At 46.2% G+C, this 16,258-nt stretch overlaps 1 protein-coding gene across 3 annotated transcripts in view; it reads left to right on the forward strand.

Annotated features, from left to right (window-relative positions):
- Positions 1 to 16,258, forward strand: part of PTDSS1 (phosphatidylserine synthase 1) — a 95,291-nt gene that overhangs the window by 52,579 nt on the left and 26,454 nt on the right. Inside the window, 3 exon segments of one of the 3 annotated variants that reach the window (NM_001257822.1) lie at positions 3,827 to 3,926; positions 14,230 to 14,298; positions 15,004 to 15,073. In NM_001257822.1, coding sequence (NP_001244751.1) covers positions 3,827 to 3,926; positions 14,230 to 14,298; positions 15,004 to 15,073 — 239 coding nt within the window. 3 annotated transcript variants of the gene reach the window in all.

The raw sequence follows: 16,258 nt of genomic DNA on the forward strand, positions 1-16,258 counted from the left end.
ATAAAGCAAATGTGGTACATAGACACCATGGAATAATAGCCATAAAAAAGAACGAGATCATGTCCTTTGTAGCAACATGGGTGCAGCTGGAGGCCATAATCCTAAGCAGGAACAAAAAACCAAATACCACATATTCTAACTTAAAAGTGGGAGCTAAACATTGAGTACACATGGACATAAACATCAGTGTAATAGACACTGCTCACTACTAGGGAGGGAGGAAGTGAGGCATGGGTGGGAAAACTACTTGCTGGGTACTATGCTCACTACCTGGGTCCAATATACACACGTAGCATTCCTCCACATGTATCCCCGTATGTAAAATAAAAGCTGAAAATTAAAAAAAAAAAAAAAATATATATATATATATATATTTAAAATATATATTAAGCAAACTGGCTAGGCATGGTGGCTCATGTCTGTAATCCTAAGCACTCTGGGAGGCCAAGGCGGGCAGATCACGAGGTCAGGAGGTTGAGACTATCGTGGCCAACATGGTGAAACCCCTTCTCTACTAAAAATACAAAAGATTAGCCAGGTGTGGTGGCACACGCCTATAGTTTCAGCTACTTGGGAGGCTGAGGCAGGAGAATCTCTTGAACCCAGGAGGCAGAGGTTGTAGTGAGCTGAGATTGCACCACTGCACTCCAGCCTGGGCGACAGAGTGAGACTCTGTCTCAAAATAAAATAAAATAAAATAAAATTACATATATATATATATGGAGAGAGAGAGAGAGAAAACCATGTTAAACCCTCTGCTCTAGACCCTCTAGGATCCCCTCAGACTAAAAGCCAAGCCTAAGGGTGGCCTTCTATGTCCATGCTATCCTGACCTCAACTCAGCCCTTTCCCCTGATTCCTGGCCCTTCCTTGTGCCTTTCCCATGCCCAGGCCTCAGTCCGGGACTCTCCACACTTATATAATCCCATAGCCGACCCCCTCACCTCCTCCTAGCCACCTTCTCATGAGACGTGCCCACACACACAGACAATGGCTTAGCTAAGAATCCTCAGCACATTGAAGCAAATCATATCCTAAAGTCACTAACTCAAAAGCACTGGTCTTCAGAAAAAACTTCAGGTTGGCCAGGTGCAGTGGCTCATACCTATAATCCTAGCACTTTGGGAAGCTGAGGTGGGTGGATCACTTGAGCTCAGGAGTTCAAGATCAATCGGGGTAACATGGCAAAACCATGTCTCTACAAAAATACAAACATTAGCTGGGCGTGGTGTCGTGAGCCTGTAATCCCAGCTACTTGGGAGGTAGAAGAATTGTTTGAGCCTGGGAGGTGGAGGTTGCCGTGAGTCGAGATCATGCCACAGCATTCCAGCCTGGGCAACAGAGTCAGGGACAGTCTCAAAAAATTAAAAAAACAAACAAAAAAAATTAAAAAAAACTTCAGGTCATTATGAGGCCAATGATTGGGTTCTGGCCAGTATTTTCTTAAAATGAAATAAGGATGCAAATTGTCTTATGAAGCTTTTGTTTCAGTGCGTGAGTGTGTGTGTGTGTGTGTGCGCGCGCACCTGTATACTGAATCACAGTGAAAATTATGTTTCTTGCCATGGTTCTTAATGGGTCTTAAATCACAAAAGTTTGAGAAACACAGCTTTAGTAGGCCAATCAGCATGCTTTTAAAAGGGGCCTCAGGCTGTCTCATGTCTATAATCCCAGCACTTTGGGAGGCTGAGGTGGATGGATCATTTGAGGTGAGGAGTTCCTGACCAGCCTGGCCAACATGGTGAAACCCTGCCTCTACTAAAAATACAAAAATTAGCTGGGTGTAGTGGCACGCACCTGTAGTCCCAGCTACTCAGGAGGCTGAGGCAGTAGAATCACTTGAACCAGGGAGGCAGAGGTTGCAGTGAGCCGAGATTGTGCCATTGCACTCTAGCCTGGGCGACAGAGCTAGACTCCATTGAAAAAAAAAAAAAAAAAAAAAGTAGGGACCCTCAAGTCTAGTTGAATATTCAGAAATCTTTCATAATGAACTCAGGGTGTTCCCTCTGGCTTATGGGTAGATAATCACACTTATGTCCTGAGCTCAACACTCCCAGCATAGGAGTTTTTCAGGAAGTCCCAACCAAAGATAAAATCATCCTTTTTATGTCTCCTCACTGCACAGACTGGAATACCAAACATGTAACTGCCACCTAGCCTCTTAATCACAGTCTAGACTTCAGAAGTACAGTGAAAAAACCTGGCTTCCTCCACTGAAATGATGCTTTCTCACATGTGGTACGCTTTGTGGAGCAGCGCTTTAAAGATTCAAGCCAACCACTGTTAAACCTTGTTTGGTTTGGGCTAGGGGAAAAGATAGCCCCAGACTCTCTAAAGACACATTCCGGAGACTTTCTGTTGATTTTGCTGCTTTGCTGACGTGGTTCTAACTCCAGGCATTCAGGCCTTCAGTTGTTTCGAGCCATCCGCACTGTTGATGATGGCAGTGACCACTGTGTCTGCCAGTAAGCTGGGGTGCCAAAGGCCTTCTTAGCCCTTCTTGCCATTTTTTTTTTTGAGACAGAGCCTCACTCTGTTGCCCAGGCTGGAGTGCAGTGGTGCCATCTTGGCTCACCACAGCCTCTACTTCCCAGGCTCAAGTGATTCTCCTGCCTTAGCCTCCTGAATAGCTGGGACTACAGGTGTGTGCCACCATGTGTGGCTAATTTTTGTATTATTGGCAGAGATGGGGTTTTACCATCTTGGTCAGGCTGGTCTTGAACTCCTGACTTCAAGTGATCCACCCGCCTCAGCCTCCCAAAGTGCTGGGATTACAGGTGTGAGCCACCATGCCCTGCCCCTTCTTGCCTTTTTAGAAAACATCTGTGTGAGTACACCATTCCTGGAATGTCCAGATCTTATCTTGAGCAAGGAATGCATAAAATGGACTTGTCTGAAATCACTATTCTTATGCTGCCTGGGATCTCATGGCCAACTGTGTCAACCTCACCTCATCCATTCTTACCTCCAAGTCCTGAACCTTTAGAAAAGCCCAATTTTTATAGCCATAAATGAAGATACAGAACACAAGAGTGGCTTTTTTAATGCCTTAAAGGGGAAATATGAAGTGTGTGGCATTTCCTTAAACAAAAAAATTGTATTTAGCACAATCTTTTACATATCAAGAGAAGGTAAAGGGTTTATATTGTCACCAAAAATGGGGCTATTTAATCTGGAAATTCTTAGAAGGCTGGGAAGGAATGTGATTAATGCCTTCAAATTATTGAAAGACTCCCTTGGAAGGGTCAAACTCACCCCGTGTGGCAGCCAGCTAGCCTCTTAATCACAGTCTAGACTTCAGAAGTACAGTAAAAAAGCCTTCAGGGTTCCTCCACTGAAATGATGCTTTCTCACCTGTGACATGCTAGGGCAATGTCAGGACCCAGGGTAGGAGGTATAGGAGGCAGATACCAGCCTGAGACAGAGAAAAACTTTCTAACTGCTAAAGAGTTTGACCAGAAAAATAAGCCACCTTGCAAAGGTAGTAGGTTCCCTGTGCCTGAGAAGGTTCCAGCAGAGGCGGCGTGATCACCCACCCTTATAGCAATGGAGGGACTAAGTTAGGTGATGCCAGCGCCCTAGCTATTAAAATTTATGAGTCATGATTTTGGTCTGGGAAGAAGGCAGAGGTGAAAAATTCTTTATTATTTCCGAAATAAATGCCGTTGGCTCGAACAGTGTTATTTTGTGGGGTACCTGCTACCAGTGTTTGGGGCAGAAATCACATGATGAGTTGAACTTTTTGATTCAATCATGCATATTTTGGATAATGTGTATCCTCTGGTAAGACGGATTAATACTTACCCTCTGTTCTCTGTCTGATTAGGGTCATTGGTTTCCTGGAGGCCATTGTCTGCATAAAATTTGGACAAGATCTCTTCTCTAAGACCCAAATACTCTATGTTGTGCTTTGGCTTCTTTGCGTGGTAAGTCATTGCATTTTACCCAAAAGCATTAGCTAAACTCTCATAGTATTGCTTTAAACAGAGGGAGAAGAAGTTGTGTGTCAAAGTTCCTTAGAATTTCATAAAAAGATGTTCTGTTGTAATTGTCTGAGACTGGCCACCAGCCTAATTTCAAGAATAAGACACACCTACACAGTATCTGAAATGAGTCACCTGAGCAGGTTACAGTCCAGTGCCCTCGTCAGGTATACCCCACGTGCATTTACTTCACTCATGGGAATCTGTCTACATGGCCTACACATTTAGGGACTGCCATGAAGGGACAAGGAAGATCACAGTGCACTTTGCTTTCTCATCATCATGCCGTATACATCTTAACATACATATCATTGCACATGGATTTATATATAAAAGGACATATGGTGATTCACAGGCAATAAAATATGTTTTGGAAGATAATTCGATCCTGCAATTTCTGCCTTCCAGGCCCATGTTATAACCCAAGTCTGGATATAACCTTCCACTCTGAGGGGAAGAGCCTGGAGGGACGCCGGCCTAAGCCTTGGTTCTTTTGCCCTGGGGCTCTTCCCTCACCTTTCAAATGAAGTAAGATAGCACCCAGTTACACATTTTGTGACTGCCATTCTTTATTTAAATATTTGAAGTTATTATTTTGAAGAAAAGTTCTTATTTTATATTTAAGCTTAAGATTTTTCACTTAGTCTAGAAAATGTATTGGGCTTTCTAAATAATCATAGAACATTTCAGCCATGTGCAAGTAGAGAGAATAGATGGCCCCTCATGAACCCATCATCGGTTATTAACTCAGGGCCAATTGTGTTTCCTCTTATGTTGTACCCACGGCCCCAACCGCTAACTTATTTTGGAACGGATCCACCTTTAATATTTCAGGATGGATCACTAAAAGAAGCTCAGGATGCTTTTTAGGTTTAATGCAACCACCCTACCATTATCATATCTGAAAAAGAATTAACAGTAATTCCTTAATATCATCAAGTACCTAATCAGTGTTCAAATTACTAACTTTTTCTTAAAGCTTGTATTTGCTTAACAATGTATTTGAATCCGCATTCACCCATCGTGATTGGTTGGCATGCCTTTTAAGTCTCTTAATCCATAGGTTTTCCTTCTATCGCTAACCCTCTTTCCCTCGTAATTTATCAGTTGAAGAAAGCAGCTCTTTTGTCCTATAGATTTTCCCACAGTCTGGATTTTACTTATTTTTATCCTATCTTATAATTTAACATATGTCTTTGTCCTCTGTATTTTCTGTAAGTCGGTAATTGGATCTGCAGGCTTAATCACATTTGGGTCTAATTTTTTCTTTTCTTTTCTCTTTTTTGGCAAGACTAACCTTTGTATTTTTAATGTGTCTTTTATCGCCTTTAACGGGATCTATTTTTAGGGTTACTTGTTAGAGATCCTAACTGTGCCAAGGCACAGTGAGCCTGTTCTGTCCTGTTTCATCTTGAACAATAGAGGGGAATAATGATCTCCTTTGTATTTAAACTACAGAATTAATGCCCAAGTATATTTTTCCATGTCGGTGAGACTAAATGTAAGGAATCGGTTAAGGAAATGTGTCGGAAGTGCCCAGAGATTTTCACCATGCTTCTCTCGGATATATCTCTGGCGTGTGCACCTCAAGTCTGAATTGTAATAGGACCTGACTGCAGGGGGCAGAGGTGGGTGCCCTCTTCACTGGGTACCAGAGAACCACCTGCCCACAGGGAGGGTGAGATAGGCAGTACTCCCAAGACAAGACAGACAACCCTCCTCACCACAGCAAATCACAGGCCTCCCAGCTGCCTCCTTACCACTGCCCCTAGGCAGCAGTGACCAGAAAGGTCTTCTCAGGCCACCTACCCAGGCAGTCCTCTCTGGTCCCTGTCTTAGTCCATTTTCTGTTGCTACAACAGAATACCATGGGCTTGGTAGTTTACAGAGAAATTAAATCACAGTACTTTATTTGGCTCACAGTTCTAACAGCTGGGAAGTCCAAGAGCATGGTATCTGGCAAGGGTCACCCCATGATGGAAGGGTGGAAGGTGGAAGTGAGCATGTAAGACAGCAGGAGGTGGGCCGGACTCACCCTTCTTATCAGGAACCCACTCTCACAATCACTAACACACTCCTGTGATAACAATCCCACTCCTGCAATAATAGCATCAATCCATTTATGGGGTGCACTCCTCATGACCTAATCATGTTTTAAAGGCCTCACCTCCCAATATTATTACACTGACAGCTAAGTTTCAACATGAGTTTTGGCAGGGACATTCGAGCCATAGCATTCCACCCCTCACCCCTGCTTCTCACGTACAAAATACATTGATTTCCCAAAAGTCTTAACTTGGCCCAGCATCAACTCCAAAGTTCAGAGTCTCATCTAAATCAGATATGAGTGATAGTCAAGGCACAATTCATCCTGAGGTGAATTAATCCCACATGGACACCACCACAGTTTCTGGCCTATACCTTCCAGAGTGGTAGCCCAAGCCACACCAAGGTCCACTTGAGCCACAGCCAAGAAGAACTATGCCAGCCGTGAGTGTGTGAAATCAAACAGGTCATCTACTTCCACAATACAATAGTGGGACAGGCATAGGATAGACATTGCAAATCCAAAAGGGAGAAACAGGCAAGAAGAAAGGGATAAGCAGTCCCAAGTAAGTCCAGAACCCAACAGGGAAACATTACATCTTAAAGCTGGAGAACAATCTCCTTTGACTCCATGTTCTGCATCCTGGCCTGGGGCAGGAGTTGGGCCCCCAGGCCCGGCAGCTCCACCCCTGTGGCTGTGCCGGGTTCGGCCAGTGCTTCAGTTCTTCCAGGCAGGAGTTGCACACTGGCGACCCTACAGTTCTGTGGTGTTGGGGATGACCCTGCTGCCACTGCTCCTCTCTGGTGGCTCCAACCCCACATTTCTCCTTGGCATTGTCCTAGTAGTGACTTTCTGCAGTGGCAGTGCCCCTGTGGCGGGTTTTTGCCTAGTCTTCTAGGTAGTTTGCCGCATCCTTTGAAATCTAGGTGGAGGAAGCCATGTCCTCCACAGCTCTTGGATTTTGCATATCTGCAGAATTAACACCACATGGACGCCACCACGGTTTATAGCTTATCCCTCCCACAGTGGTAGCCCAAGCCACACCAAGGCCCACTTGAGCCACAACTAAGGCAGCCAAGGAGTGCTCTGCTAGAATGTGGGAGTAGAGTCCCTAGGTAGCCCTGGTCAGTGAGCCCGGGGAGGGCTTCCCAGGCCTGTAACCAAAAACCATTCTGCCCTCTTCGAGTTCTGGGTCTGTGATGGGAGGGGCAGCCTTGAAGATCTCTGAAATGCTTTTGCTTTCAGGGGTCTTCCTCCCATTTTCTTGATGAATAGCACCTGGTTTCTTTCTTTCCATGGTAATCGCTTTAAGAGTCACGTGGCCTTACCCTTAGTGTTTGGAATATGCTTTTTCACTCCTTACATGGCCAGGCTTTGAATATTCCAGATTATTCCATTCTGCTTCCCTTTTAATTATAAATTATCTTTAAGTCATTTATTTCCTCTTGAATTTCATTGTATGCAGCCAGAAGTAGCCACACAGTAGCCTGAATGCTTTGCTGCTTGGCTGTCTTCCACCGGATATCCTAGTTCATTGCTCTTAGGTTGCACATTCCAGAAAGCCTTCAGGCATGGACACAATTCAGCCAAGGTCTTTGCTACTATATGACAAGGATGCCCTTTACTCCACTTTCCAATCCTTGCTCTTCGTTTCCATTTGAAACCTCATCAGAATGGCCATGACTGTTCATATTGCTACCAGCATTCTGGTCATGAACACTTAAGTAATCTCTAAGAAGACTGAGGCTTTCCCTCTTTTCTTCTGGGCCGTCACCAGGATCGCCCTTAATGCTCCCTTTACAGCAATACAGGCTTTTTCTAGCCTGTGCCTCCAAATTCTTTCAGCCTCTACCCATTAGCCAGTTCAAAAACTGCTTCCACATTTTCAAATATTTGTTATAGTAACCACCCCACTTTTTGGTACCAATTTTGTCTTAGTCCATTTTCTGTTGCTATAACAGAATACTGCAGACTAGGTAATTTCTAAAGAAAAGAAGTTTATTCCACTCACAGTTTTGGAGGTTGGGAAGTCCAAAAGCATGGCACTGGCATCCAGTGAGGTCATCCCATGGTGGAAGGGCAGAAGGCAGAAACAAGTGCACCAGACAGAGAGGGAAGTGCCAAACTCATGCTTTTTATCAAGAACCCACTCCCAAGGTAACAGCCTGAATCCATTCATGAGGGCTTTGCCCTCATGACCTATCACCTCTTAAAGGTCCCACCTCCTAATGCTGTTAAGTTGGCAGTTAAGTTTCAAGGAGAGTTTTGGCAAGGACATTCAAACCATAGCAGTCACCCAGACTGTAGGGACCCCTCTAATTTCTCTTTAAGTTTTAGAGACTTTCGGTTACTTATTTGACACTTAGAATATACCTCCTTACATGGGTTAGCCTTTGTGTCTGTGTGATTGTAACTTACTGAGGACATGCACCATTTCTTATGCTCCCATTGACCTCTGCTTCACTTGGTGCAGACCTCTTAGTCCGGGCTTCATTCACAGACAGTTGCTGAGTGCTCCTCCGTGCTGTGCCTGGGGCTCTAGCCACACAGATAGATGACGATGATAAGATTTACTGATGCCTACTATATGCCAGAGACTATTCTAAGCACTTTCATGAATTCCACATTTGATCTTCACACTTTGAGGGAAGGTATTTTCTTATCCCTCTTCTATAGATGAGGAAACGAAGGCACAAAGAAGCTCACTAACTTGCCCACGGTCACATAGGTAGTTAAGTGGGAGAACCAGGACTCAAACCCAGACATTCTCTGTAGGGAACTGCTCTTCATCACTGCCCTCCAAGGATCTGTGAGTTCAGATGGCAATTAGACATGCAAATTAATTATGTTAATATGTGATAAATACTATAAAAGATTGTGTGCATAAGGCTAAAGGATACTTAGAGCAGCACACATGCTGGGGTTAGTGAAGGCTCCTTGGTGATACGTGAGCAGGATTTTTAAGGGTTGCAGTGCATGGCTGGCTTTCCCCCAACCTCCCAGGCCCCAGCTAAAAACCTGGAGGCTGCTTCCTGTCCTCCATCACTCTTCGAATCAGCAAGTCACTAAGCTCTGTTAATTCGACAGTGTAGCTGAACTCCATCTCCTCTCCATTCCCACTGCCCCTGCGGCTGTCAGAGCACACATTTTCTTGCCGTTCTGCCCTCCAAATCCATTCTCCTTGCTGCTGTCAAAATGATCTTCCAAATTCAGAACTCAGTCTCTTTCTTCTGCTAAGAATCATTCTCTCTGATTGGGGGCTTGAGAGGGCACAATAACACAATCTTTTTCCCCACCTGAGTTAAAAAATAAGTAAGAGATAAGCAAGATAGAGGAAAGATATGGGGATCAGAGTAGCATCTTCATTACTGAGAATTCACCTTTTGCAGGAAATGCTGGCTTTAGAGTCACCAGTCAAGGTGTGACTCCTCCCCAGGGAAGGAGTGAGGGGTGGAGGGAAGCAGTGAAGCTTCCTCCACACAGGAAGAAACTTCAAGAAGGAAGAAGGCCCCCCACCACGAAACCTCCTAGATGAATTATGAAATCTGCTCGTGTGTTCAGGACCTTCATAGTGGGAGCATGCCATCACATCTGTCCACGTGTACTCTATTCTCAGGCTGCACTTCTCTGCTGGTAGTTACCTAAACAAGTCATCCTTTCAGACTTCTTTTTCCCTTCTCATGCTGTTTTCTCTGCCTGATCTGAAAGACTTTCCCTGCCTTATCTACCTGGTGAAACTTATACCCCAAAACCAACTTAAACATATGCCCCCCCAATGAAATATGCTCTGACTTCCAAGGCAAGTAGATAGCTCCCTCCTTGGGACCAGTAGCACTTTGTGTGTAACTCTCAGTTCTAACCCCAGTGCAGTGGAATTTGTTTTGTTTCTATCTGTCTTCTCCACACTGCACTCCTTGCTCAGAAAGAATAAGTTGAAGTCATCCTTTTGGCCCCACTGTCTCAAGCACAGTGCCTGGTGCATAGGAAGTACTCGGCAGCTTCGTGGAGAATAAAGGAATGAGTTCAAGAAACAAAGACTTGCGACATACAGGTGACCGGTGGCCGGGGGACAAACATACAAAGACAGGAAGCTGTGAGAGTGCCCAGCGGCTCACGAAGGTGGTGACCTGTTTGAGGAGTGACAGTGAAGAGAGCGAGTTGGATGAAGAGTAGGACAGGGTCCCCTGCTCAGGAAGGGCTTTGCACGGCTGTAGTCAGAGCCCCAATGATTTTTAAGTGGGGAAACAATGTGGTCTGATCTGTGTCTCATGGAGAAACACCATGGAGGCTGGGAGAGTCTAGAGGGAAGATGGGTTGGGGGCCGGAGGTGCAGTCAGAGGTGCTGCCAGGCCTACTTGACAAGTAACCGAAGTTGAACCAAGGCAGAGGCATTGAAGATGCAGAGGAAGGGCTGGATCTGAGAGTTGTTTAAGGAATCCGCTCAACATGATGCCGTTCCTGTTGTGATCACTGGGAGGGCACTTGAGTGCCACTCCAAAGGTTCTAATTAGTGCCACTGGGTGGCCACCGGTGCTAGTGACAGATTGGAGGATATAGGAGAAGCCCATTGAAAGGAGGAGGTGAATTTGGTTCAGGGGATTTGGGTTTGAGGAACCTTTAGAATTTACAGGTGGAAGTTTCCTGCTTGACGGGAAATTCTAATCTGTCAGTAACACTGGGAAGATTTATTTCCACGTTGGTGGAAATAAAATACTTGGGAGGAGCCCATGTGGAGGGTGCGGTTGGAGTCCTGGGATTAGGTTATGAGCTCGGGAAACATGCCTCTGGGAGAGGAGCTGACTGAGGCTGGGATTCCTTAATAAGAGGTCAGGCCGGGGACGATGAGCAGGATTTTGAAGACAAGCAGAATCTCTGATTAGACTTACCAGTGATGAGACATGAGAGAGGGACCTGGCCTGAAAAGAGGCCCTGAGACGGGATGATGAGGGGTCTCCACTGCCTCCCTTTAAAGAAGAGCAGAAACAAGGTCCTGGCACTTTTTTTTATATTCCTGACCTTTATTATAAAGAGCAAGATTGATCTCAGACTTAGGAGTAGAGGCGAACATTATTAAATAAGAGAGCTTCAAGTTACACTGTGATTTCTGCACCACTCAGAGAAGCAAAGCCCCTAATTACTCCCCTGGCCTGGTAAGAGAGCGCACACGGAGGAGCTTGAGATTAATGCAGAAGCAAAGATCCCGGGTGCTGGTTAGTAAGCTTTTCCAGGAGCGTGGTTGTCTGCTCGGCTGTCATTAATTTGAATGCTCATTACCATAATGTAGAAGCCAAGCTGGGGTCCTGCGCTCTCGTTGCCGCCAGCCCCCGTGGTCCTGGACAGCCTGGCTGTCACCCCATGTAGTTTCTTCTCGCTCCCCTGCCCTTTCTTTAAACGACGTGTGCAATTGCTATTTTAAATCTGAGCCTTGACATTTTCAGTGGGTACGTGCCTAGATTTCCACAGGTGTGATTGCAAACCTGTAAATTACCGGCTTCCGTTTGCTGGGACAAGTGTAAAATGGGCCTCTTTGTATGCAGGTGAAGTAGATTTGGCAATCACAACAGACCCTCTGTGTGACGATTGTGATGATAAGCACCTGTCGTTCTCCACTTGCCTGCCGTTTGCCGCTGGAGGGAGCGGCAGCTGCCACTGCCTGTCCTATTGGGCCTGGGGCTGGGGAAGGGAAGAGTCCCGCGTGCCTGCCCTCTGGTGGTCAGAGTTTGCAATGACACTTCTAGTGGAGGGACCCGCCTCCCCACAGCCCTCTGGTTTGGGGAGGTGGAACCTAACCCCCCTGCCCCCTGTGTGAAACCCAGAATGTCCTGTTTTGCTCTTTGTAAGGGTCCTAACGCATACACAGGCTTACACTCTGCAAATCATCTCTAGTCCTTCCCACTCTTTCCATGCCATGAAAATGACACACTTAACGTTGGTATATATAAGAAATCTGGGCAAGCATTAGAGTGTGTTAAAGGTTGGAAGTCATTTTCACTTTGTAGTTTTAATGTATTCATTCGTGGCCTAATTTTTTGATGGAGATGAGCTTTTTAAAAAATCCCTTTGGGAGGCCGAGGCAGGCAGATCACGAGGTTAGGAGATCGAGACCATCCTGGCTAACACGGTGAAACCCCATCTCTACTAAAAATTAGCCGGGCGTGGTGGCCGGTGCCTGTAGTCGCAGCTACTCGGGAGGCTGAGGCAGGAGAATGGCGTGACCCGGGAGGCGGAGCTTGCAGTGAGCCGAGATCCGGCCACTGCACTCCAGCCTGGGTGACAGAGCGAGACTCCGTCTCAAAAAAAAAAAAAAAAAAAAAAATCCCTAACCTGTAGGTATATGCCAGTTTGCACGTGGGTTTTTTTTTTTTTTTTTTTGAGACGGAGTCTCGCTGTGTTGCCCAGGCTGGAGTGCAGTGGCCGGATCTCAGCTCACTGCAAGCTCTGCCTCCCGGGTTTTTACACCATTCTCCTGCCTCAGCCTCCCGAGTAGCCGGGACTACAGGCGCCCGCCACCTCGCCCGGCTAGTTTTTTGTCTTTTTTTTTTAGTAGAAATGAACCAGTGGCGTTGCTTGTGCTTCTCATTCTCTCTCCACGCTGCCACTGTTCCTGCTTCCACGTAACTGGCACGGAAGAGGATGGCTAGCCGGAGTGTTGCTCTCCTTTCTTTTTTGGAACTAAGATGGCACTGTGTATCCAGCAGCTACCAGGAAATGTCGCTGATAAAGGAACTGGGCCAAAGCTAGACTGCAAGCTGCCATGATGAGAATTCACAGCCCCTGCCTTCCCACCCTACCACCAGACTGTGGCCGTGAAGAGGGGAAGTTGCTGCTGTTCGCTGTTCCCATGATGCTTTTCATCCTCAGGGATGGATACATGGATGGAGAAATAAAGCTATATAGGCATAAAGCCAATATTTGTATCAATAGCCATCCCTTAAACTCAGATCGGGGGTTTTAAGAGACCTGAGTTCCAGCTCCAATGTTCACCTCTCTGAGCTTTCGTTCTTCTTCTGGAAAATGAGAGGCAATGGAGTTAATGGTCTCTGAGGTGACCTTTTGGATCTAAAGTTATGATTCTCAGAACTAAAATTATTTCCTTGAGAAGGTCCCTCCATGCTCTCACAGCTGTCCCCACAGTTGGTGCAAGATGATAGGGGTCCAGGAAAATGACAGGTGCCCAGGTGTCCACAGGAAATGCAGGGGGAGAGATGGAGGCTCAACACCGGGATGGCTTGATGTGAATGGGTTTCTAGAACGAGGAATTCGGAAGGAACAGGCAGTTGCTTGTTTTGTTCTGGTTGCTTTGCTTGCAGTGGGGAAGGTGAGGCCGGGGAGATTCATGGCCCTGCTCTCCCCGCTGGCCCTCCCTCCCTTCTGCCTTTGGTATGCAGTCTAGGCAGCCGGAGACTTTTCCCAAGCTTTGATTTTTTTGACATGTTTTGAAACTTTGGATTCTTGTCTATGCTTTTCTTTCCTTAAATTAGGGTAAAATTTAGGGTGTGGGGGCAGGCCGAGTGGGTGGGGCAAGTGTGGAGTAGAGGTTGTCCCTGCCTCTGGGCACCCACAGGCCACACCCTCCTCATTCCACTCAGGGCCTTACAGAGCATCTTTATTTTCTCTTTGTTTTCCTATCCATATAACCAAGAAAAACAAAAACTGGGGTCAGAGTAGGGTCACTGACACTCAAAAGCCTGGAAAAGCAAGGGCAGCCCTGTCCCGCTGAGCTCCCCACCCTCTGCCCCCGGAGTGTTTGTCCTTGGGCCCTCAGGGGCCGTTGTGACCTCTTCCCCCTAGAAGCTGACACACTGAGTCCTCTTAGCGCTGTCATGTGATGGGGAAACCGGGAGAGAGTGGGCCCTGAAAATCAGAACTAGAACATAGAATCCTCTGTGTCGTCTTCAACAGAACCCGCAAAGCTATCAAGAAAACGCATCCCACCGTATCCCACATCTGAAAATGGTCTTTCTTGGTTTCTGATAGTAGAGTCACAGGTAGTAACTGTGGTCTCATCATAACCCTTGTTGTCAGAAGCTTTGGGTGTGCACCCTCCCCTTGAGGTCTGATCTCTGCCATGTCCAGCCGTTTTGTAACCTGCGTCCAGACGGCAATGCATTGAGCCGTCCTGCATTAATTCCCATTGAAACCCCGAAGTTCTGGGCAATTGAATTTTTTTGTGCAGCGTCATTTGTTTTTCTCTTCCAGGCTTTCACCACTTTCCTCTGTCTGTACGGCATGATTTGGTATGCAGAACACTATGGTCACCGGGAAAAGGTATGGAAGGAGAGGCAGGTTAGCTCAGAGCACATGCCTGTGCTCTGGATATGGCGAGGCGAACACTGAGGTCAGGGCCTCCAGTCCTGCCACTGCAGAAACTGCATGTCGTAACTCATTCCCTAGCAGTTGCTGGCCCTGCTTGTGACTGCTCTGTTCAGTAGATCAATATTTTTATCTAACTTTTGTTAGATAAAAAAATGTCATGTTTGTTTGGAGGAAAAAAAAGTGATAGGAAAGCCGTGGACTGGCTTTTGGAAGCCGGGTTTTCTCCCCAGCTCTTGAACTGTGTGGAGGCCTCTTCCTGTGTTCTGGCCTATGGCCCTTCTGGGCAAACGCTCGCCCTGACCTTCATTTAGTAGATATGAGGACACAATAGAAAATAGACATGAATGACTTTAAGACACGATGGCAGTCTGGTAGACAGTAATTTTTTTTTCAGTAAAAATAACAATTTCATCCTTTACTTACACCTTCAGTCTAAAGAACTTAAGGCATGTTGTGGAAGACTGATTCTGCATCACCCGGGAGAGGAAAGAACCTGGTTTTTATAGCCGAGAAACATAAGCACAGGGAGGTTCTGTCACTTGCCAGTGATGATCCCAGCCTGGGAGAGGCAGGGATGCAGCGTGCTCGCCTTTTTGCTCTGCCACTTCTCCCAGGGAGTTCCTGAAATTCCTGCACTAAGCCTGTCTCTCTCCCTAGACCTACTCAGAGTGTGAAGATGGCACCTACAGTCCAGAGATCTCCTGGCATCACAGGAAAGGGACAAAAGGTATCTTCTTGTTCGTTGTTTAAAATTTTACTGGGTCCTTGAGATGTGGAACTATTACTTATTCTTTAAGTGGAGATGATATAAGCCTTGAAGGGTCTCAGGCCTACCCGTCGAATGTCTCCTGTCACTTATTAAGAAGCATGCAATGGCCGGGCATGGTGGCTCACGCCTGTAATCCTAACACTTTGGGAGGCTGAGGCGGGTGGATCATTTGAGGTCAGGAGTTCGAGATCAGCCTGACCAACATGGTGACACCCTGTCTCTACAAAAAATACAGAAATTAGCTGGGTGTGGTGGCGGGCGCCTGTAGTCCCAGCTACTCAGGAGGCTGAGCCAGGAGAATTGCATGAACCCAGAAGGCGGAGGTTGCCGTGAACTGAGATCATGCCACTGCACTCCAGCCTGGGCAGCAGAGTGAGACTCTGTCTCAAAAAAAAGAAAAGAAAAGAAAAGAAAAAAGAAAAAGAAACGTGCAAAATGCTCACAGGATCTGAGTGAAAAACTTGGTTTATAAGAAGAGGCTCCATGTAGCTCTGCCCTTCGTGAGGGCCCCACACTGTTTCAAGCACCCTGATGGGAACGTTCTCTTGGCTTTCATCATGAGTGAACAGGAAGAATTGTATATCCGGCCAGGCACAGTGGCTCATGCCTGTAACCCCAGCACTTTGGGAAGCCATGGCAGGATCATTTGAGGCCAGGTATTTGAGACCAGCGTGGGCAACAGAGCAAGACCCTGTCTCTACAAAAAGCTTAAAAAATTAGCCAGATGTGGCTACATGCCTGTAGTTACAGCTACTCAGGAGTCGGAGATAGGAGGGTCGCTTGAGCCCAGGAATTCGAGGCTGCAGTGAGCTGTGCTTGCACCACTGCACTCCCACCTGGAAGACAGAACAAGACCCTGTCTCTTAAACAAAAACAAAAAAAAAAACAAAAAACAAAAAAGAATTGTGTATCAGAAGGAAAAGGCTTTCAAAAGGGGGATCATTTTAATGGCATTTATTCAAGAGGCAGAGCAGAGCAGTGTAAGAGATTTCAGTCATGTAGTTAGGGAGCCTCCACTGGCCTCTAAGGATCGCTTTGGGAAGATTTGGGGCTACCTGGTTATTTCAAAGAATTAGACTTGTAGAATAATGACATTGAGGTGACTTCATTGGACAGTAATTCCTTGTCAATTCTTATAAGCTG

This window comes from Macaca mulatta, chromosome 8 (genome assembly GCF_049350105.2).
Source record: "Macaca mulatta isolate MMU2019108-1 chromosome 8, T2T-MMU8v2.0, whole genome shotgun sequence".
NCBI classification, from domain to species: Eukaryota; Metazoa; Chordata; class Mammalia; order Primates; family Cercopithecidae; genus Macaca; species Macaca mulatta.